Source organism: Rhinolophus ferrumequinum, chromosome 9 (assembly GCF_004115265.2).
Source record: "Rhinolophus ferrumequinum isolate MPI-CBG mRhiFer1 chromosome 9, mRhiFer1_v1.p, whole genome shotgun sequence".
In the NCBI taxonomy this organism is placed as follows: Eukaryota; Metazoa; Chordata; class Mammalia; order Chiroptera; family Rhinolophidae; genus Rhinolophus; species Rhinolophus ferrumequinum.
This window is the reverse complement of record NC_046292.1, coordinates 6,800,842-6,824,794: the sequence shown is the minus strand read 5'-3', so window position 1 is coordinate 6,824,794 and position 23,953 is coordinate 6,800,842. Positions and strand designations below refer to the sequence as shown.

The 23,953-nt window shown below is 36.6% G+C and overlaps 1 protein-coding gene across 10 annotated transcripts in view; it reads right to left on the bottom strand.

Moving 5' to 3' along the window:
- The window catches only part of KIF1B (kinesin family member 1B), a 136,692-nt gene that overhangs the window by 75,288 nt on the left and 37,451 nt on the right, over positions 1-23,953 (bottom strand). For 3 of the 10 annotated variants that reach the window (XM_033114713.1, XM_033114715.1, XM_033114720.1), the window contains exons 3-14: positions 22,507-22,583; positions 21,568-21,747; positions 19,322-19,387; positions 15,821-15,999; positions 15,126-15,237; positions 10,399-10,476; positions 9,613-9,678; positions 8,240-8,257; positions 5,017-5,092; positions 4,294-4,372; positions 3,380-3,522; positions 2,445-2,486 (exon numbers count right to left, since the gene is read on the bottom strand). In XM_033114713.1, the coding sequence (XP_032970604.1) occupies positions 2,445-2,486; positions 3,380-3,522; positions 4,294-4,372; positions 5,017-5,092; positions 8,240-8,257; positions 9,613-9,678; positions 10,399-10,476; positions 15,126-15,237; positions 15,821-15,999; positions 19,322-19,387; positions 21,568-21,747; positions 22,507-22,583 (1,116 nt within the window). The remainder of the gene's footprint in view (positions 1-2,444; positions 2,487-3,379; positions 3,523-4,293; positions 4,373-5,016; positions 5,093-8,239; positions 8,258-9,612; positions 9,679-10,398; positions 10,477-15,125; positions 15,238-15,820; positions 16,000-19,321; positions 19,388-21,567; positions 21,748-22,506; positions 22,584-23,953) is intronic. The other 7 variants (XM_033114723.1, XM_033114718.1, XM_033114722.1 and 4 more) reach the window with 3 other exon arrangements.

The following is a 23,953-nucleotide window of genomic DNA, read 5'->3' as shown; positions in this document are numbered from 1 at the left end:
TAAAGCCTTCAATTCACACGACTCTGAAAGCCCAGTGGTTTGTAACAGTAAGGAAAAAAAGATGATGACTTATTTATCAATAATAAGACGTATCAGCCTGGCCCAGCGTTTTATGGCATTTAGCAAAAATTCCCAAGAAAATGTTATAGTTAAACAAAATTCTGAGCAATTGGTAGTGTCCTTTGTATAGCAACATTTCAATATTCTAAAAGGAATTTTTTAAATACATCTTTTTTTTTTTTTTTTTAAAGGCAGGGTAACTCTAGAAATGACAAGAATTTTGTATAAGTCCTGGTTAAGAACTCAGGGCCAACTGATTGCCTCAACAGGGAAGGACAATTAGCAAATTAAAGAATCTGGTGTAGTTTACATTCATCTATTAGAGCGCACAACAATTAAGGCTGAACATTCGCTAATTTAAGTAAGGCTCTTATTTTTCCTAACAGTATGAACATGAGTCATTGGTAACCCAAGTTCCTAGTATGAAATGCAATTTTCAGGGGCATGTTTTCATTTACTAGGATCTTTAACAGAGCTGGAGATTTTGCTTTTAAATTTAGTTTTGGAAAAAAGAGCCACAAACAACAAAATGCATTGATTTACTGTTTGTACTTTCCTTCATTAGTCATCCTTTTCAAATAGACACCAGAGGAAATCCATACGTATAGGTGCATTCCTATTTTGAAATTAGCTCATTTTTTAAATTTGAGAGAATCTACATTGCTTAAAACTCATATCAAAACTAAGTGTTCCTTAAAGGACATCAGTCAATACAAAGAGTCAGAAAAAATACTGATAGCTCTCTCTGGCTCTACTCATCTCCACTTAATCAAAGCCAGTTCTTGAAGCTCCTTAAAACTAGTGGTTGCTTCAATACAGTTTGAAAACCACCATCTGCAAATACAGAACATAGGAAAATAAGCAAGTTTTAAAAGAGGGATAGGAACTGGAGCAAAAAATTAGCCATCAGGTGGTGGCAGCAAGGTGGGAAGGAATAGGAAGGATGGAGTTAGAAGGTCCGATTGACACATGCGAGACCTGACAGGGATTAAGAGGAGACCGAAATGGAAACTCAGCAGTGGTCAGAGCTGCGCTCCTGCACGGATACAGAACTGAAACTGAGGTCATGCATAGCTTTTCGGGCAATGCCACAGCTGCCCAGAAAATAGTGAGGCAACAAGCTGGCAGCAGCACCACCTGAGCACAAAAGCAAGAACAAGATGGTGTCTTTCCCATACCAGTGTCGGTCAGCCTTGGAAATCTCAGACAGAGCCATTCCAGTCCAAGAGTCACTCTGAATTACAACGTTCTAGTGTCTTCAAGCCCTAATCTCATCACAGCAGCCAGAGCTACATCTGGTTTCTCCTATGTATTTCCTCACTCTCTGTCAAGCCTCATTAAATGAACAAATCAATAAAAATATAACCCCTTCCCCAAAGATTCTTCATTTCTTCTAAGATGAATTTTCTTCAAAGGGCAAGAAATTATTTCCTCACCAACTCAGTGATATATATGGAGAGAATAATGTGTGACCTTTTTTTTTTTACAAAATGTCCTTATTTCAAGCATAAATTTTAGACAAGTTTTAAAAAATTTATTTGTGATTCATGAAAAGGGGGGGTAAAATGTTTTACCATCAAGTAAGCTGAGAGCCAAGACACAGAGGAAGCTGACTGAGCATAAGCAGCAGAGGGGAGTGCTGGTCCAATATTCAAGAGCTACTGAGTCACACACAGTTTCACCGACTGGAAGTGACTGTTTAAAATCATATATACACTAAGGCTCAGAATTACATAACTAATTGAAAAGGATTTTTCTATTAAATTATCAGACTCTGAAGGATCTCATGAAGCCAAAAAAGGTGTGATAATGATTAAAGCTAGGGCTCTGAATTACACTACCCAGTCTGACCACACAGAAGCCATGCGATCTCTGTAGCCAACTAACCACTCCAGGTAGCACTGTCCTCACTGGTAAATGGGCATGATGGAACTTTTTCAGCGTCATTGACAAGATTAAATGAAATATTGTCACCCCAATAAATTTTTTAAAAAAAAGATTAAATGAGACAATATACTCACAGGACGAGAACCGGGCCTGGCACATTATAAACACAATAAATGTGAGCTGCTGTCATTGCTATCATTATCATTTCTGACTTTGGATTCGGTTGAATCATGTAAGTCGAAAAACTAAAGAGTAGCGGAAGCATGAGATTCTTAAGCCTCTCGACTTTATGCAAGCCACAAACTGAAATCCAGCAGAGTGTTTTGCTAAATGGAGAAGGGCAAAAATAGGATCATTTCTGAATCTACATCCAATATGCTCTGTCTGGGATTTCCCTGTTAGAACTGCTGGCATGCAAAGCTCATTTGAAGGCTAATCCAGCAGAAGCAGATTAGCAAATCAGAGTACTGGAAATAACCAATACATGAAATACACACATTTGCCTCCACTTCCAGAGTAATCATCGATCAATGGATCAACTGAAGGTAAGCAAGAGGGAAAATACAAGGGTCAAAGTTCAGGTTCAGCAGTGACACAGAGAGGGAACAGAGCAGTATTTTGGCATTTGGGAAGATGAAAAAATTAACACTTAGAATATATTATCATTTTACAAACTGTATTCATCTAAAATCAAGTGCTAATCAGTAAGACAAACTAAACCAGAAAACCACATGAGGCCCTGGAAATCTTATCAGAATTCCAAACAATATAATATTAATTTTACACTTGAAAAATGAAAATATGCTGTATTAAATAAAGTCGTATACTACTCTTCCTGAATAATCTAGTTAAATCACTTAAGCAAACTTATGATTAGATATTACGCAGACAGGTAACTAAGGTTAAAGAATCAGATTCATTTTTAAGACAACACTGTAAAACAATTATTTTCTGGAAGTCTAATTCTTGCACTAAGAGGAAATGGATATTTTCTCCTCCATGTTCACAGGAACAGAGTAGGGAGCATTCACACGTCTTTCACTGCTACTACATTAATCCAGAGGAACCACAGCACAAAACAGAAATTTCAAGTAATATTTTTCTGAAGTGATTCACTTCTCAGTGAGAATAAGTTTACCATTTCAAATATACGTCCCCACTGATCTAAAATAGAAATCCAATAAAAATACAAGTGACATATTCAAGAAAAACTAATTTCATGAGTTCAGATGGGTAACCTGGTACGTACATACTATATAAAAAGATTCTGGGATCATTTTCATTGGGTTTTTTTAAGAAGTTAAGAAAAAACCCAAAAAGCTCTTTCTCTACCATCTAGCTTCATCAATTTCCTTAAATTAAATCTAAGCTGACGTCTAAGAAGCCTGCAGAAGAAAGGATGAACGTCTGTACTGATCCTTGATTCACTTACTATCTATGATATCCCCCAGTCCCTGAGCACGAAGAAGGTCCTTCAGCCGTGTCACCTCTTCCTTTAATTCCCGGACAAGCTTGGCATTGGGATCCTCATTGATAACGGCATTGCATTTAATTTGTTTTGCACGATCTGCATATCTAGATCCAAAAAGAAAATTCATTTTTGCCATTCCTCAGATGCTTTCTCTACTTCTCATAAGTCACATACCATTATTTCTAAATCAAACAGCTTGAGTATTTACACATTTTATGACGCTTAACAATAATACATTTGTATAACGCTCTATAGTACCTTATAAAAATGAAGAAAAGGCTCAGATGAATTTAAGTGATTTAACCAAGATCACAAAAGAAATAAATACCAAAGGATTGAAAACTGATTTGTCTCACTATATAATGTTCCTTTCATTATATCAAAAGTGTCTTTCATGGGAGACGAGTAGGAAGTTCTGAATTAAAATAAAACCTATTCATATATAGAAACAGTCTATTAGTAAACATTCTGTCACTAATTTTTCTTAATGTTACATGTACTCATACTTGTATCACGTTTTACAACTTGAGCATTTCTGTAATGACAAACACCACGAGGGACACTTCTTTTTATAGAAATGAGTATTACAAGAAACTTTCACTATTATATAAGTTATCCAAAAATCTCACTTGAATTGTAATATTTTTCCTATGAGAAAGTTGCTGTCTTTCCCAATGAAACTGAAACCCATAAATAGGTAAATTCTATTATAATAAGAAACCTTCCCCCAATGTTTTCCCTCTTGTGTGAGGGCTGGATCAGTACAGACATAAATGACTACCCACAAAGCGTCAGAAAATCCAGGGCCTAACAAAACGACTTATCGTGGCACTCCGTTCTATTCATATGCAGCTATTGGGATAAGGCTGGAATACCTCAGAGTGCTCAAAGTTTCATCATAGTTGATATCTGCTGGGCTCAGAGCAGCAACCATTGCAGTCCGAGAATTGCCACCTAAAAACATGAAACATGATTACCTCAAATCATACTCATTTTAGAAAGAATTTTACTGAACATGTCAAATCAGATAGCCCAACCTCAGATCCTAAAATTTAATCAAGTCAACAAATTTTTCCAATGCCCCATGCCAGGCACAGTTATTTTCAAATCTTGGTGTGTGGATGTACTGTATCCAGTTTCCTTCTTCCCACTCCAATCAAGACCTCAGCCATTTCACCAAAGCCACTCTCGGCGATGGGAAAGTCACTGGGGGCATGGACAGCCCAACGGGCCATTCTCAGCCTCTTCTTTTCAGCAGCAGTATTTGACACAGCTGATCACTCCCTCCTCCTCATTAAGAAGGAGGGAAAAGGGCTAAAGAAATAGTGAATGAAAGGCAGTAACCTGAAGGTCCAAAAACATCAGCAAAATTGAGCAAGTGTTGGTAACGTCTGATTGTGTGCACCTCAAGGGAGCATGGAGTTTTCAAAGAGGAAGAAGGAGCAATAGTTTCAAGCAGGTGAGTTGTCAGGAAGACAACAACTCCGCAGTTCACGTGCTGAAGTTAGCGACATATGGGAGAAAACCCTGATTTAAATAAAGGTGAGCAAATTCAACCAGCTTAAATCATAAAGATATTACACACCAGGTAAACATACCTAGATTTTCTCTAAGGAGCCAAGTAAGTACAGAATCCCTGTAGGGAATAAAATCAGTTTTCTTCTTCTTCTTACTCTATTAAACAGAAAGAAATGGGTCTCAGCATTGTTAAGGAGGAAAAATTCACATGGAAGGCAAACCAGTCTAAAATTCCCAAGTAAATTAAATTACCCATCACTGTTGAAATTTAACACTCACAGCTTCGATTCTTCACAACCCAAAGCTCATGCAATAAAGTAAATTTTTCTTTTTCTTTTGAAAAATTTATAACATACACAACAGTTCAGAACAATAAAATGAGCTATTAATGTATATACCCATCATGAAGCTCCAATCATTATCAATGTTTTGCCAATCATGTTTCAATTATCCCTCACTTTTCCTCACTTTTTATTCTTAAACCACTTTGGAGTAAATTGCAGATGTCATGCCCTTTTAATCCTTAAACACTTCAGCAGATGAGGACATTCTCTTACACAGTCACAGTTCAAAGACCAACTTTAGGAAATTTAACATCAACAAACTACCATTTAATATCTTGTCCATATCATGTCTTTTATAGCTGGTAGTGTTTTAAAGCAAATCCAACATTTTATGTATAAATACTCAGGTACATAGCTCTAACAGAGAAGGACTTTAAAAAACAACAACAACATAACTGCATAACCATTATCACACTTAACAAAATTCCTTAATATCATCTAATACCCAAACCTCAAACAATTCCTTTCACTTTTACAGAGAAACAAATATGAATCGGGTACATTTTCAGGCTGGATGTAGAGGAACAAGTCATTTAGTTAATTTTCTTGGCCAACCTCCAAATCATCAAATGGGTTGTTAAATATCTAGTAACTCTTGTAAAGCAATACACAGTTGGTTTCTTTGAATGGAAATTATGCCCAAAATGAATCCAACAATTAAGAGTTAGGGTGAAAGGTCTAAGAAAATGATATAATTTGCTAATCTGGAGATCTGAAAAGACTGCAAAATGCAATATCTGTCTATCTATCTATCTACCTACCTACCTACCTCAAGAATTTACTTGAACTGCTCTCTGTGACCCTTCTCATTATCACAGAATAAAGCAAAAAGCACCAATGCAAAGCCAGTGCTGAAATGAAGGAAGTTACGTACTTTGAAAATAAAATTTAATGCAGACGCTTTGCAGATAATAATTACATCAGTAGCTGCTAGCTGACTACTGTGTCATGATAGGTTAAGAAGCCACGAAGGGGAAAGCCAGGGCTCACTGATACACATACATCTCCCCAGCAATTGGCAGTTCTATAATCCATCCTTGGTATTACCTGAGGTTCAATTAAAACAAGGATGACCTACTTGTGAAAGCACAGATATTCAGAAAAGGAGTCCTAAGTAGTTGGCCTCTCATTTGGTGAGGAGGAAAGGAAGTAGGCAAGCAGCACTTTCATTCCACCTCTTATCAAAAATATCCCATCTCATCCCACTCCACCCAGAGACACACAATCCAACAATTGAGAAAGTCATTTCCAGCAGCAGGTCCTATTTCTAAATTATACAGACCTCGAGGGAGATTGAACAGCCAGTGGGACCTTTACTCCACTGTAAAATTCTTGAGGCCTGAAACCTCAGTTTATCCTTTTCTAGTTCCCCACTGCACTCCACTTAAACACTCCACTTTGCTATTTGTTAGTACTGAAAATGCTGCAAGATTTGAAGCATGCCAGTTACAATGACTGCAAACAATACTATAAAAATAAGCAGTGTCAGTTTGCCAAAAATGTGCTATTTTCATTTCTGTTCATCAGACTAAATAGGGAGTAGCTAAATGAATATGCATAAATAGAGCTTCGATCTTGTCCATTTGAAAACACTGGAATTTTAGCCATTTCTTTTCTACTTGCTCTCTTATACCAATTAATTTATCTGCCTCACGTCTATAATTTTTAAAAATGTTTTAGTAGTTACATAAAAAGTTTTACTTAGATTCGTAACCTTTCTAAAGAGAAATACTATTAAGTGTGAATGATAATAATCCTGTTTCTCTCCCCAATGGAAATAACAATGTATCTCAATTCACCAAAAATTACATTTGTTACATAAAAACTAAAATTCATTTCTGATCTGTTACAGTTATGACATAGATGCCAAGTACTAAACTGAGTTTTACAAAACTGATTATAAAGTCATTTGTGAGTCACTGTGGCATATCGCAATGTGGGAAATGTACAGATAAATACCGTGAACTGTACACAGGGTTCATATGGGTGTTAATTGATGAGCCGATGGACAGGACAGGCAGGAATGATCACTAAGTTTTAACCGTCTTCATGGTTCTGGGAACCAGATTAAATATTTGAAAAATATGCACAAATGTGTAATATCAAATAGCAGGTTTTGAATTAAGGCAGCTTTTTCAAGTAAGCAGAGAAAAACAGAAAAGGGGGATTACTTTTTATTAAGTTATTTGTGTAGAAATAGAGAATAAACAAGTCTATGTATTTGAAAATATGAGTATAAAATATTTCAGTGAAGATACTGCCTCTATCCCCAATGTTACTCGTGTGATTCAAAACACTGCTAGGTGCACTATTATTTATGCAAAATAGTACTAATAAATTTTAGAGTATTTGTATAGATATATAAAGAAGAGAAAGATCTACTGTATTTGGATTAAAAGGATGCAAATAATGTTTTCTAGAGACAGAAGTTTAACGTGATTCTGCAGCCTTCACCTTAAGAGAAGAAACAAAATTTTTATCAAAATTTAAATAATCCATTTATTTAAATGGTAGGCAACAAGTAAAGATAATACAAAGAAGTTTAAGAAAAATATACTAATAATTTCAAGAAGCCAGCTATGTTTTGGAGGTACCCTTAAGAAATTTCTTATCGCCTTTTGAGAGGTTTGTAGGAGACTCCTTCAAGAGATAGTGCTACAGATTACTAGGCAGAACGTCCCAAGGAAACAGTGTGGAAGCTGCCTCAAACTTATTTTTCCTTAATTCCAAATTCCCTCTCCAAAGCATATAGTCATGTTCCCTAAATTAGTTGTACTGTGAAGCCACATGATTCACGGTCACCCGAAACAGCAATTCTAAATTCCAAAGCCAGAGAACGTATAACAAAAACTTTTTTGGAGGTTCCATTCCTCTTTATGCCTCCATCGATTCTGCTGAGGATCTAAAACCATCACAATTGATTCTACAGATAGTTCAATTTTACCAAACCCCACCATACCTTGCTGGTGCAGTTATCCTACAGATGAAAGCATTTAAAAAAGAATGAGAACACAGGATAAGCTTCCAAACAGAAAATATGTTGTTTAAATTTTAACTCATAAATTAAATATGACTTCTCAGAGACAAGCAAGAAAGCATTTAATTCTTTATAAGGATTCAAATGAGGTACTAAACTAAATTAGAGCACACATGACTGACACTCCCTTAGCTTCTAACATAAAGAATGAAGCCCCTTATAAGTACTGTTTCAGCTTCAGTGTTCCTCTGTTAAGGAGTAGGAAAGAGTAAAATTATTTTAAAAATACACTATTGGTCCCCAAATCAACAGCACTTACCAAGGCAAACTGCTCAAAATACTCCAAAAAGTACTGCATGCATCCTACTCAGAAAAGCTTGTGTAGGAAAAAGACTCATGGTTTTCATGAAATACGAAATAAGGCTCAGAAAAAGTCAAAACTGAGGTCTTTGTAAAGACATAGTTTTGGGGGGGGGAGGGTGAGGGGATTGGAGGGCAGTCGGTGACCACAGGATGGCCACGGGTTTGAATATTAATCTGGGGAACGTAATTTGGTGGTTACCAGAGGGTAAGGGGGTTGGGGGGTGGGGGATGAGGGTGAGGGGGATCAAATATATGGTGATGGAAAGGGAGCTGACTCTGGGTGGTGAACACACAGTGTGATTTATGGATGATGTGATACAGAATTGCACACCTGAAATCTATGTAATTTTACTAACAATTGTCACCCCAATAAATTAAAAAATAAAATTAAAAAAAAAAAAAAAAGTAAAAGGCAGGAAGAGGCTGCCCTGTCGACCTGTTAGGTAGACAGTTTTCTCAGGTGCTATATCGGAACAATTCGTGCTTGACTCGGAACTCGGAGCAATGGCCAGAGGCTTGAATTCCAGTACGGACCCTACTCTCATGGCTTCATTTTCTTTTTATCCCATGGGCTGAGAGTTTGCACTTAAGTCCATAGCAACTGAGAAACTGGAATTGATCTAGAAGACTTAAGTGTTAATTTTTGCTAATATGTATAAGTCACCTATGAAAAATCTGCTTATTCATTGGATACCATTTTTTGCATAAAACTAAAAAATAATAAAAAATGGTTTTCTTCAGTCAAAAAAAAAGACATAGTTTTGACTCTGGCCTTTAGAGCTCTATGCTTACTTTCAGTCTCCTTAATCTCTTTTACTTTTAGTACAAAGTGTGTTATACCTAGTATTGTACTGAAAAGTTTTAAAACAAGAAAGGAGGCAAAATTACATAAAAGGGCCCAAAAGGACAACCTTCATAAAGAATCATAAAATACAGTCAAGTACCTTTGCTGAACAAACTCATTTTCACTTAAAGTGAAGTATAACACTTACCACCTCTGCCAAGGCTGAAATGACTTTGCCCAGAGTTGTAAGAGACTTATTAATATTTGCTCCTTCCTGAAATCAATTCCAAACATGAAAGAATTATGATGAAGAATTTCTCCTATTGCCACATCGTATATAACAGATAAAATACAATTAGCCGTATGCTAGCATTATTTGTTTCTTTATGACCACGTATTCTAAAAATCTTCATCCTCAGTCTGTCCCCTCTCCTCCATGACATGCCGGACCTCTTGCCTAACGCATAGTCCTCCAATATCTTCGAGATGCCTGTGCTCCAGAAACTTATAGATGCTGCGTTCTTCCCACAGTCACCAACATGAAACTTCTGCTCTTGGTAAGCATCTCTCTAGAGGAGCACATACTTGTTCTCACGTCTGCATCTCATGTGTCCTCCTCCCATGACCGTCCCTCACTTTCACCTAGCCAAATTCTGCCTGTTCCTCAAAACACAATTCAACTGTCACCTGGACCATGAAGTCCTCCGTAATTATTATGTTATAAAACTTATCCTTCCATCGACGTTATAGATCAGATATCGGCAGAATTTTTCAGTAAAGGTTCTGTGGGCCATGCAGCCTCTATCACAACTTCTTAACCCTATCACTGGAGCATGAAAGCAGCCACAGACAATAATAAATAGAGGTGGCTATGTCCCCAAAAATTTTATTAACAAAAACAGGCAGTGGGCCAGATTTGGCTTACCGGCCATGTTGGCTGATCTATACTACAGAACAATTAATGAGTAAGCCATTTGTTTGGTAAAATAAATACCTTTAATCGCGTCCCTTTGGCACCAGTTGAATCAGCTCGTTCACTCCCCGCTAGATCCACCAAACTGATTTTACTGACCTGGTAAAGAACCATAACATTGGAACAATTTAAAAATAAGCAACGTAGAAGCAGAAAACATTTAGAGGCAGGAAATTAAAAGATTAAGACATGGAGAAGACTAAAAATATTGATTAAGATTCTTATATATGACAGAAGACAACAAAGACAACATATACTTTTTGTCAATTTAAAGAGCACACACAAAAGTTCACAGCAATTATCTTGAGCCAAAAGTTATTTTAGGATAAATATATTTTACAATGGTATGTCATAAATATATATAAAACTGTAGCCACTATGGAAAACAGTATGGAGGTTTCTCAAAAAATTAAAAATAGAACTATCCTATGATCCAGCAATTCCAGTTCTGGATGTTTAGCCAATTAAAACGAAAATGTTAACTCAACAAGATATATGTACCGCAATATTCACTGCAGCATTATTTACAATAGTCAAGATATGAAAACAACCTAAGTGTCCACTAATTGAAGAACAGATACAGTAAATGTGGTGTATATGTACAATGGAATATTATCCAGCCATGAAACAAGAAATGAAATCTTGCCATGTACAACAACATGGACGGATCCTCAGGGCATTATGCTAAATTAAATAAGCCATTCAGAGAAAGACAAATACTGTATGACCTCACCTCTATGTGGAATCTTTAAAAAACAAACAAACAAACAAAAAAGCTCATAGATACAGAGAACAGATGGGCGATTGCCAGAAGCAGGGCGTTTTTGTTTTGGTGGCGGGGGCGTAGGTGAGACGGGTGAAGGAAGTCAAAAGGTACAAATTTCCAGTTATAAAAAAAAATCTGTAACTGTTTATATAGAAGGATGTTCACTAGACTTCACAATATATTTCACAATATATACAAGTATCGATTCATTATGTTGTACACCTGAAACTAATATAATGTATGTCAAATATACCTCAATAAAATTTGAAAAATAATATATATGTAAAACTCAACATTAAATGGTATATTAAAAATGAAGCTTCCAGGAACTAGAACTTTCAAACACTGATTGAGGAAATGTAAAATGACATAATGATTCACTTTGGAAAACAGTTAAGAAGCTCAACATACTCATATACCTACCATAAGATTCAACCACCCTATCCCTAGGTATTAACCTAGAGAAATAAAACCAAATGTCCACATAAAGACTTGCACACAAATGTTCCCAGCATCTTCATTTGTAATGATCAAAAAAGGATACAATTTAAATGCCCATCAACAGATGAATCAATGAATAAACTGTGATATATCTATACAATGGAATACCAACCAGCAATGAAAATGAATTAACTATTAATGCACACAATATAGATGAATCTCAAAATCATTATGTTAAGTGAAAGAAGCCAGGCAAAAACTAGTGTACCATATGATTGAAAAATATAAAACTCTGGAAAATGTAACTCAGCCATAGTGACAGAAAGCAGATCAGGGACTACCTGAGGAAAGAGGTGGAAGAAGGGATACACTCAGATTACAGAGGAACATGAGGCAACTTCGTGGGGTCCTGGAAATGCTTATTATCTGGATCGTGGCACTGGTTTCACGGGTATATACACATGTGATCCAGTTTTACACTTTAAATATGTGTGATTTATTATACTTCAGTACCTCAATAAAGCAGATAAAAAAATAAAGCTTCAGGAAAGTTTAGACAAAAGTATCCAAAATGGATTATCAAGGAAGCCATGGTTATGGAATTAACATTACTGTTTTTGTAGATCTGACATCATGGAAAAAGAAAAAAATGCTTTCACATAGGATGTTTCTTGGTGTCATTCAGATGAATACACACTACTATATAGTATTAATACTGTAATCTCTGGCTATGCAGTTTCAAGTTATTTGATCACCTATATGAAGAATATATTTTTTAAAATAATCTTCAGCTAAAAACAAGTCACCGAGTAAAAGGTAACTCTAGCTTTTAGTGATACTGGTATCATAAAATACTCAGCTTATAAAGCAAAGGATCTTTTATAACTGCCAGTATAGTAAATCTAACTTCAGATTTCAAATCCAGCTGTATGTGAGTTGCTGTTTGGGATGCTTGGTACTCGGTTGCTCAGTCTCCGCTCCCTGGTTACCGTGACAGCCCATCCCTTCCTGGAGCGCAGGACAGATTGGGTGAATGCCCATGTGACACGTGCCCAAAACCAAAGACAAGCATGAAGTAAGATCATACAAAGTAGCAGATAAAATGGGCAGGACACTATTCCCATGTGGGATGAAACTGGAGGTCTTACACAGCTGGGGGATATTACCTGGTTGACCAGGGGGTATGCATCCATGAAAGGATGTCTGACACTTTATACTGAAGGGGTAGAAAATTTGAACAAATTGGGGCATTTTGTATGGTTTATTCAGAAGAGCCTAATTTCAGTGAATCCAATCCAGATTATAGGGGACAACAAAACAAAGGGCCACATAGTGAACAGAAGAATAATTCCACGAATAGTAATATAGTACAGGTACTTATGGACCAGTGGGAAACTGAGTTCAAACTGGCCCAGAATCAAAGGGAGACCAATTTTCTTATGCTGGTAGAAGCAATGGCCGGGACCTATAAACCCACAGCTAGAGGAACAGCTATTCATCAGTCATGAGCACAGTAAGTGACAGAAGGGACCCTCGGAGAGCCTTTAAACGATGACCTACGCCAAACCACACATGTGGTTTTTAAACTACATGCCCTATGCGAACACTTATTGCACTTTTACTTATTGTTAAGTGTGCAAACTACTTTCTTTATCGGTTTCCTCTGATGTTTATGGCTTCTTAATAAGAATGGCTTGTTTGTATAGCAAAACTGTTAAGCTGCTCAAGTCTCCCACTGAAGAATGAGAACATGCTGAAAAGTAGGGCCATTTATTTTTAGAGCAAAAAAAGTCTTTGGATATCCCCTAAAACACCTGCACCGTTTTGTGGGTGAGTTAAGACATCAGCAGTATGGCCTCTATGAGTCTATCTTCTGCATACATTTTGTAATATTTAACATAAGGCTTCGTGGGAGATGTTCTGTCTTAAATTCAGATGTTGCAGCTAAAGCAATAACCCCCGAAGGAACAAGAACTTGGTCAATGCTAACAGGGACCTGTGAGTATTTGTGACTCCACGAATGACTGACTTCTTCACTAAGTGACTGTCATTATGATTTTCCAAGGACAGAATCATCCTAAACTATTGTTTGAGTACAAAAAAAACAACAATTCTTTACCAGAACTATGGAATAATATGTGATCTTTACATACTATTGTAACAAGTGATTTTCAGAAGAAAGCTACATTTATTTTATTTTAGGGTAGTGCTATTAATATTTGTTATATCAACTTGGAGCATTTATTTTTTTGAAACTACAATGTTAAGTATAAAGGCATAATTTGAGGGGGTTATAAAGTCATAATAAACATTGATCTGATTATTTTTTTTTAATTATGAGAGATAAACATTATAGTGAAGGCAATTCAAATTGAATTCATGGAGAAATATGCAGTCTTAAGTTATAGGGTCCTAGGTATTTGCAAAAACTCAGCCTGGAGTAAAAACCCTAGGCATTTGATTTTATTTGAAGGGGATGGTAGTGGGGGGTGTATGTGTGTGTTTTCAAAGTTTCTGAACACAATTCACAAAGCCTTATCAGCTAAAGTTAAGACACGGCTCTCTCAAAAATGCGAACACAGTTTTATTCAGAAATGTAAAGGTAGAGTTTGTTTATTGTTATAAATGGTCCCCAGTTCCACTTTTTATTCTAGGGTAGATAACTGACAAAATTTTCCTTTGTTAGAATTCAACTCTTTTCAATACTATCTTTTGAATAAAAAACATGCATTAATGTTTAAAAAAGGTAAAAAATTAAAATCCAGCTGTATACTACTTAGGAATGTAGGCAGAGTAGCAGTCAATATAAATTTATTATTAACAAAAATAACAATAATATTAACATTTATTAAGTGGTTACTCTGTGCCGAGCACAATTATATGCACTTTACCTATATTACTACTTAAATGAGGTTGGTGATACCAAGATACAAAGAGGGTAAGTAACTTGGCCAAGGTAACACTGCTGCAAGTGGCAGAGGTAGGATCTGAAGCAAGCCATTTACCTCAAAGTCCACTACACTTAACCACTAAGGAAAATGATAAATTAACAAGCAAAGGTACTCGAGGAACATCAGAACTGCTGTGCAGTTCTTTATTTTCCAGGAACAAAACACATCTTGTCTGCTTCATCATTTGCTTAAACACTTAATCCCACAGTAACACTATCAGAGCTCAAAAAAATAAAATGAACATACCAAAGAAGCTAGTAAGGTAATTAAGAGGTTCCAGTCAAGAGGAAGAAAAGGAAGGATTTTCTCCTCACAAAACTGCTTAACTCTCTTGCATAAAGTTTTCGAGACCCAAAGTCTTGGGTTGTTTTTTTCTTAACCCTATTTTCTATCTTGCAATTTCACTTAAGAACCTATGCTCAAAACTGGTTTAGGGTGGAATAAAAATGGTAAGCAGAAAGTATAAAATACCCTCTGTTACGTAAAAGGGCAACTTTCCTCCCTTCCACAAAATGCAGAGGGCAGCAAGAGGGAACTTCTGAAAACTCCCCCTCTACACAACTCAAGCCCAGAGACTGAAGTTCTCCTACCTTCTCAGTGGAAAGGTTGGTCTCAGCATCATGTTTCTTCTGGGTGAAAACAATTGTAAACACAGCGTGGGAACGACTACTTGTTTCATTCATGTTGGTAGCTGCCACAGTCCTAAATAAACATAAAGGTGACCACGTGACAACAGAATTCTTAGATGAAAGTTAAAAGGGACAGAAGGCTCCACATTACAGGCATAACAATCACAAGTAACAGCTTTAATTCACAGATTGTAAGACTGTCACACAAATTACTCTCAATACATTTTATTTGTGAGTCTATCAAGTTACCCTCCAACTTCAAAGGCACCACATCAGAATAGTTTTTCATATTCCAACTGTTCCTTTAGAAACCACCAAGGCATTTAATTTTTACTCTCTATTAGGTGCTCATTTATTCCAGAATCAATTATTACCATAGGCACGTGATAAGCAACATTTTACCATGACTTGACCAAAACCTAATAGCAAATCATAACCAAATTTCTAATGTCTCAGCAGTGCACTGTTTTGATGAGAAGAAAGATACCAAGTTTGCTGAAGCCCTCACTTCTCCAGCACAGCCAAAGCAAGGCTCAGAGGACTCCACCATGACAGCCCCTTTCATAGCTATAAATGTGGTCTCGAGCCCTTCATGGGGAGCAAAGGGCCTCAAAGTGTGCCAGAGACCTCAGGCATTAGTCTGTTTCCTACCATACCTGGCTTTGTTCCCAGCATCCATGAGGTCGGCAATGTCTGTGTAGGAAGTGACCGCCAACTTTGACAGGTCCTCCACATATGGGCCAAGAAGTGGGTGTTCACGCACACGCAAATTACCCTTGTTTTTTGGATTCAGCAAATCTCGTACTCTTTCACAGTAAATTTCCATGTAGCTCACCTAGAAACAAATCAGTAGTGAATTAGGACTTAGAAAAAGAAATTCTATCAAAAGCTGTACAATTAGAGGTCAGCGGCCTCTACTGAGTGAAATGTCACAGTTCTAGTTCCTTTGATTCTATTAAAAGCATGTCCGGGTGCCACTGAGAAGGTGAGAACCAGCATCTCACTTCCTCAGGACCACCTCGGCACATATGGCTACTACTTGCCTCACGCAGAAAAAATGTGATTTTTAAATGTAGCAACTTATCAGTTATCAATTTTTAAAAATGTATGCTGTTGTCAGTAATTGGGATGACTGTGAGCTTCCTCCAAAAGCTTGGAAACGAGATTTCCATTCATGTTAAAACCAAGGAACAATATCAATATTCCGGAGCAGGGAAGCCGGAGACTCTAATACTTTAAGACTGACCTTACGATGTGATTGGTTATGGACAAAAAAAATGTCTCTTGGTTGGTCAGCACAGAACCTAACTGCGTGGCAGGACCTAGCCAAGTCTCAGGGAGGGGAGAGGAAGCCCCGGACGATACACCTTGTCCCATCAGCAGGACCATTCCTACCATGGAGATAAATGTGTTAGCCTACCACTTCTTCACCTGCGGCAATTAAACACTTGTCTCATCAACTCCTCTCCCTCCAATTCTATGCTCACCAAAAAACCAACAGCATTCTAACAGGTCTGCCCACAGGAAGATAATATACCAGCCTTGCTAACGTGAGTGGCCGGTCTGGGTAACAGTTATTCCTCACGGCAAAGTAACAAACCAACATGCTGGTTTCATAACATCAATCAAATGAGCTTCACTCAAGAGTCTGACTTTGAAGGATGATGGTTCTGTTCCTAATGTAGCTACAAGATCAGATTTCTAAGCAAACAAGGCCCTGAACTGGGGTAATAAATTCATCACAGCAAGCCTAATTATGACGCCTCCCTGGGAATCAGACACTTTTCTATCACCAAGCTACTCAAGCAGATGATATAACTTCTGCATTTTTCACCTTTAAATTTCTACAGACATATTTTCAGAGTATCTCTAATGGAACCTTACTTCCATTTCTATTGCCTTTTTCTTTTACTCAGTTTCAGATCTATTTTTATACTGTACTTCAAAATCAGTTTTTAAAACATTGAGAATGCTGAAAGATAAAGTAACTGATCATTATGGGAGTAAAACAAGAGGACGACACATAATTTTTCTAAAAGCAGGTCATACTAGAAAGTGAGATGGTACTTTAATCATTCTCATGTACTTAAACTTGTATATATAATCCTGAACCTCAGGAAGACATTTTGTCTTCTTGGAAAACTTGTCCCTTTTCACACAGGTATGGGACTACGAGGTCCAAAAATAACCTGGTAAAGATCGATGGACTCCATCACTTATTCCCTGATGTGCAAATCTATCTAAAGCCATCACTACTTCTTTTACTTTTGAACCAACCATAACAGACCCCATTTGGCAAATTCAATTCATTAAGCAGCAGGCATTTTCAGGCACTTTCTAGGCACTTTCATATATCCGTAAATAAAGCAAAGGTCGCTGCCCTAGTGAGCTTATGCTTCTAGTAAGGGAGACTGAAAATAAACAACAAACATAAAAAATAAGCAAAATTATAAAACAGGCCAGAATGTGCTAAGTACTATGAGGAAAAAAAACAAAGAACAGAGATCAGAAGTGCAGGGGTGGAGGTCACGTTGCAGCATTATACAAGGTGGTCAAAGCAAGCCTCATTGAGAGGGTAAGATGGCAACGAGACTTGAAGGAGGTGAAAAACTTAGTCAAAAAGATATCTAGGGGAAGAAAATTTAGGCAGAAGGAAAAATAAAATGTAAGGGCCCAAAGTAGGAACATTTCTTGGTATGTTCCAGAAACACTAAAAAGACAAAAAAAAAAAAAAAAAAAAAAAAAGGCACTGTGTCTGGAGCTGGGTAAGGGCGAGAAGCAAGAAAGGAGGTAGAGATCCCATAAATTTAAGGAACCACAGTTATCAACTAGGGATCTGCACTGCACTCCAAATAAGCCTGTGAACTGACTAATAGGAAAGAAAATGGCTTCTTCTCTTATTACCTACAAGCTTAAAACATTCTGTCACATAATTCAAAACAACAGTGACTAGATGAGACAAGCTATTTAGAGAATTCATTTTAACCAAAAAGATTTTTAGAGCAGCACATTCCCGTTTTGGTGTATGACGGTCGCAAAGCAGAATTCTTTAAAATTTGTAAATTTACATAACACTTTATAGGTAAAGAAAAAAAACCCAAAGTATCTAAGTGGATCAGTGAGGAATTGTGCAAGTCCTATAGATAAATCATAACATATACATTTTTATAAATAAACAAAAAAACTAGTTCATTTAAAAAGCAGCTTAATTTCTTAGAACAACAGCCTCATGTTAGTAACAGAACCGTATATATGGTCTCAGACAGCAGGTCCAGCTTCATTCTTTTGAATGTGGCTTTCCAGTTTTCCCAACAACATTTATTGAAGAGACTTTCCTTTCTCCATTGTATGTTTTTGGCTCCTTTATCGAAAATTAGTTGCCCATATATGTGTGGGTCAGAACACTTTAATCATATTCATTACTATGAAATTAAATACCAAAAATGGGAAGGTATAAAATAATAGCTTCATAAAGCACATGGGAAAAAGTGGAAATGTTTATAAAGTAATTCTATAAACCTCTTCTTGAAAGAGCTAGGGTATACAATGGCTTGAGAATAAATTTCTAGGATTACAGGCAATTATAAAGGGCGGGGGGGAAGAGATTTGATTATATGTATTTGCAAAACTTATGCCTGTCAAACATCATTACTAATAAATAACATTAAGGAGAAAGAGTTCACACAAATGAGTAAGAAAAACATTGGAATCCCAACATGTAAACAGACATATGCATTATTTACAATATTGTTCAACCACACTAATAATCAAAGAAATGTGAATTTAAGTAAGAGTGAGAAATTTTCCCTTATCAAATTGGCAAAGATCAAAGAAAAATACTAAATGTTGGCAAGGGCAAAATGGGTGCTTACACCCTCCTGATAGGGTTGAAAACCGGCACAGCCTTTCTTTCTAGAAGACCATCTGGCAATTCAAATGTATTGCTTCAACCAAATACATACAAAGGAAATAAGTGAAAATAAAGCCAGACTTATGATTAAGGACTTAACTGTAACACTATTCACTGAAACCAAAACTTAGAAATAGCGTATAAGTACAAAACTGGGGGATGGTTCAATAATTTGGAGCCATTTAAAAGTAACATTTGAGGCAATGGAGTACGGAGGCCTCTGGTTTCAAACCACAATTGTACTCACCTCTACAGAATAAGACATTTCTTCATTACAGTTGTCATTGATTTTCTCAAATAGTTCTTCACATAACTACAGAAGCAGAACGAGAGGTAAATCAGAGAAGCACTAACTTACCCAGGGTTGCTACACAAATTAACAAGATCCCCTTTCTCTTTATTTCTCAAAATATTAATGGCATCAACAACAAAGCTGAATGCTTTGAATGAAATAAAAGGATAGTTTTAAGTACATTCTCGTTATCTATACTCTCCCTCAATAATAGCATCTCAACCATGTTCGCTTAGAAAGCAAGCCTCATCCAGGGGAGGAATTATGTCTTACAGTGTTACGTCACTGACACATTCACGGGAATTCACCTCTTCACAATATACTAGAGTGACTGACTCCACCGTCTGTATTCGTAATGTAGCAGTCAGACTACTACTGAACTACATTTTGCACATGTATTACTAATCATGACATAAATTTTATTACATATTGTCAGTTACTAAATACATGATAAATTCATACACACATAAATAAAAAGAATACCCACTATTTGGAGGGGGCAAACAAAGGTATTTTCAAGAATCACTCTGACTCTGTAAAACTTGCCCCTTTACCTCTCTGTCTTAAGACTCCAACCCCTTTAAGAGAGGCTACTCCACTACACGGTGACATTTCTCACAGAAAATGTTAATTTTTCTAGATCAGGAAAATTATACAATTTCACTCTCCCTATTCCTTGCATTTATTTAACATATGTGATATTTTAATAAGAATTAATAAAAATCTACTGAATTTTCATTTGCTATACATTTAGTAGTATTAAGGCAATCAATGTACATTTGGAAAATGAAAAAGCTGTTTGTGATTCTCTAGAAGTCTACAGTTTTCAAATTTATTATAAATGGCAGTTTCTAAATAATAATCGCCTATTAAAAAATCCATGCTTTTATATTAAAATAAAATATTCCAAAATCCAACCAGAAAAGAGATACATATGTAATTATACAAGAACTCCAGTAACAAACAAATTAAAGGAAAAGGAAGGAGAAACTAAACATGGTGATGGGATAAATAAATATGACTATTTAGTATAACTTACTATAAGCTACAATTACTTTATTGCCAAAGAAGTATTACATAGTTATAGTAAAAGCAGAGACCCCAGAACCAACTGGCCTGCATTTGGATTCTGGCTTTGCCACTTACTTGGGCAAGTGACATAACCTACCTGTGCCTCAGTTTCCTCACATGTAAAATGAGGGTAATAATAGCACCTACCTCTTAGGGTCATACGAGGAAGACCAGATGAGCTAATATTTGTAAAGCACTGAGAACTGTGCTTGGCACATGGGGAGTGCTACCAAATGTTTTCTCTAATTCGTACTGTAACTATTGCTATTACTATAGACAGAAAAGGACAATTCCCAAATATATGTCTTAACACAGACATATATTTTTTAACAGAAAAAAAATACACTACTATGTTCATTTTTTTTCTGAAAATTTCCTAATCTTTATTAATAACTAAGCATTTCAATTATATAGCTGAATTTAAATTTACAGTCAATAATCCATTGAAAAAGTAGCTATTGTTCCCTTATGTATTTTATTCTCAAAATATAGAGACGGTCGCACCAGGTCTGTAGTAAAAGAACTTTTAAAATTAATTCCAAATATCATTAATAAAAGCAGACCACATTCCTGTTATTAACAAAGGAAATTCCTTCTAAACACCTAAGTCATAACTGCTCTTTATTCCCAAACCATACGAGACGAAAACCTTAAAAAAAAAAACGGACTGTTCAAGCTTAAAGTGATAGTATTAAGACAATAAAAGTACTCTCAGGCAACCAAAAAACAATACTAATCCCACTAAGAGATGCTCTCTATATATGCAACTTAGAAAAAAATCAGACCAACATTCACTAGGTGTCCCCAGGATGCAGAACAAAGCCTGTTACATACTATCACTTTTTAAAGGAGCTGGTGACACTGCTCAAAAGATGAAATAACATGACACTGGATATACAGCGAAACCTTCACAAAACATCAACTTTCCCCACCTTTGAAGACAGACATGTATATATGTCAGTCTCTTCCACTAGACTGTCAACTCCACTAAGACAGAGATGATCTATCTTTGTGCTTGGTATATATGATAGTCCCTGAATGAGTGTTTATTAAATAAAAATAATTGTTAAAGCCACTGAAGATGAAAAGTAATGGTGAGCAGAGGTTTTTCATTGTTTTTTGTTTCTTACCTGTGGAATGATGCCAGCTTGGCTTTCTTCCTGTTTACCCATCATTGTGTAAGATTTCCCAGCACCAGTCTGCCCATAGGCAAAAATACAGACATTATAGCCCTCAAAGGCATGTAAGAGCATTTCTTTCCCAATGTCATTGTATACACGGTTTTGAGATGCAAAACAGGGATCTTCGGGCTGTAAAGATTAAAAGGAGGAATAAATGACATTTTATTCCTATTCTTTCCTATCCTTATTTGATTACTTCTATATTAAAATGAAAGTGTTTGGAATCAGAATACTCACCTAAAATATACTATGTATTTTTTAAGTCCCCCTACACAGTTTATTTTTCTCACTTTACACACACACACACACACACACACACACACACACACACAGAGGCACTATGAGAGTTATCCAAGTCAGCCATACATAAAAATATCTACATGAAATTATCTAGCATGATAACATTTCATTTTCCCTAACCTCGCAAGTATCAATCACTCTTTCACTCATAGGGAGCTCCAAGAAAATTTTCCTGGAAAATGGGACTATAAGACCAAAGGTCAAATCCACATATAAAATACTTCTTTGAATTCGTTCCAGGCAGTGTGGCTATTTCTCAGTAAACAGCTTTCAGTGAAGAACGTTTCCAATCCTTTGCCCAGGCCCTTCCCTTGCCAATTAGACTTTGTCAGTACTCCAACACAAAATAGGGGGGGGAAAAAAAAGAACCAAAATGCCTAACAGAGATGCAGAAGCAAACTCTAATTTAGGAAGGATCCCAGCAGCCAGGAGACTGGGGGTCCTATACTTAGTAACAATATTGCGAAGGGCACTATTCTCCATTCTCCTAGATGGTGGCAGTCTATTTTTCCTTGTAGAACCTGCAGGCTCCTTTAAAACATCCAAAACCCACATGGTTCTCCCGTGCTGCACCAGGAGTACACTCACCGAGGTGTGAGACCAGTAGGAGTAGTCGAAGCTGAAGGACTTTGGAGCTTCCTTTGGGTTCTTTGGGTTAACAATACCTAGAGGATGAAAATATTTTGATTTTGTAAGTCACTCAGTTATTATATGATCTTTAGTTCAACATCATGTTATGTGGTAAATTCAAAACATCCAAATCAGTAAATTCACACCACTGAATCTGAATAGGGCAATCAAAAAAACAAAAAACATCCCATTTTTAATAGGTGATCTTCATAGAGAGTAAAATTCACTAGGTGTTACCAGGTTCAGAACAGAGCCTGGTGCACAGAGATGTTCATTAAATATTTTGTGACTAAACTCTAGGTAAGTCGGCAGCCAACATCTGGAAATAGGTTATGTTACTATTTCAAAGTGTTTCATAAGGCTTCAGATATTTCAACCCATCAGAAATAAAAGTTAGAAAATTATTGAAATAATCTAACCACTATTTAAAACAAACTCTTTTTAAAGCTCTTTCCTACTTCAAAAAAAGCATTTGGTAATGAAGCATTCATTGGAAAGATAGTCTTATTTCTGAAATCCACATTTGATAACTTATCGTTGTAATGTATGTATGTGTGTACATATGTGTATATGTGTATATCACAGATCACTAAATCTTCTGTAGAACATTATAAATAGCAAAACTACTTTTTGCCTGAAAAGCATGAAGTCTCACTGCCTGTATGAAGTGATGTCTCACGTCATTAATCCAGTCACACTCCACTCCAGGGACTGACTGCGAATGCTGAGGCTTCGCCTCTCTCCCTTTCTCATACACACAAAGCTCTGCCTCCTCATATTTCACAAGGAATAGAATCCGTATAACATGTGTCATGAAATCTCCTCAAAGACCAGCTATCTCGACCAATCCACTTCTCTAAGGCAGAGCCACATCCCAGGGTATCAGTGAGATCAGGATTAAAATATAAATCTGTCCGGGACAGCTGCTGCTCAGGACACAAATAGCAACAGTTGCTACGGCTTCGTTCTCTCTCCTGCTGGATTCCCTGCGTCTGGCCACACATGCATGTCCCAAGCTCAAATGCTGACAGCATATTATTAATAAGGCTCACACTGCACATCATCATGTGACAAGGAGACATAGTTCTAGAAAGAACATCTCCCCACATACAAATGGTAACCTAAGAATGCTTCTAACCAAAAGGCACTGCATGTAAGAATGAAATAATAGCCAACATTCATGGCGCACTCAGTCCAAACTGTAAGTACCTTCTGTGTACTAACCTATTTAAACCCCCCAGCCACTCAATAAGGCAGATGTTTTATTATCCCCACTTTATAAACCATCACAGAGGTTAAATAACTTACCCAAGGCTACAGAACTAGCTAGTGGCAACTCAGAAGTGAATTTGGAGAGTCTGGCTCTGGAGCCCACACTTTTAACCAAGGCACCCATCATTTAAAT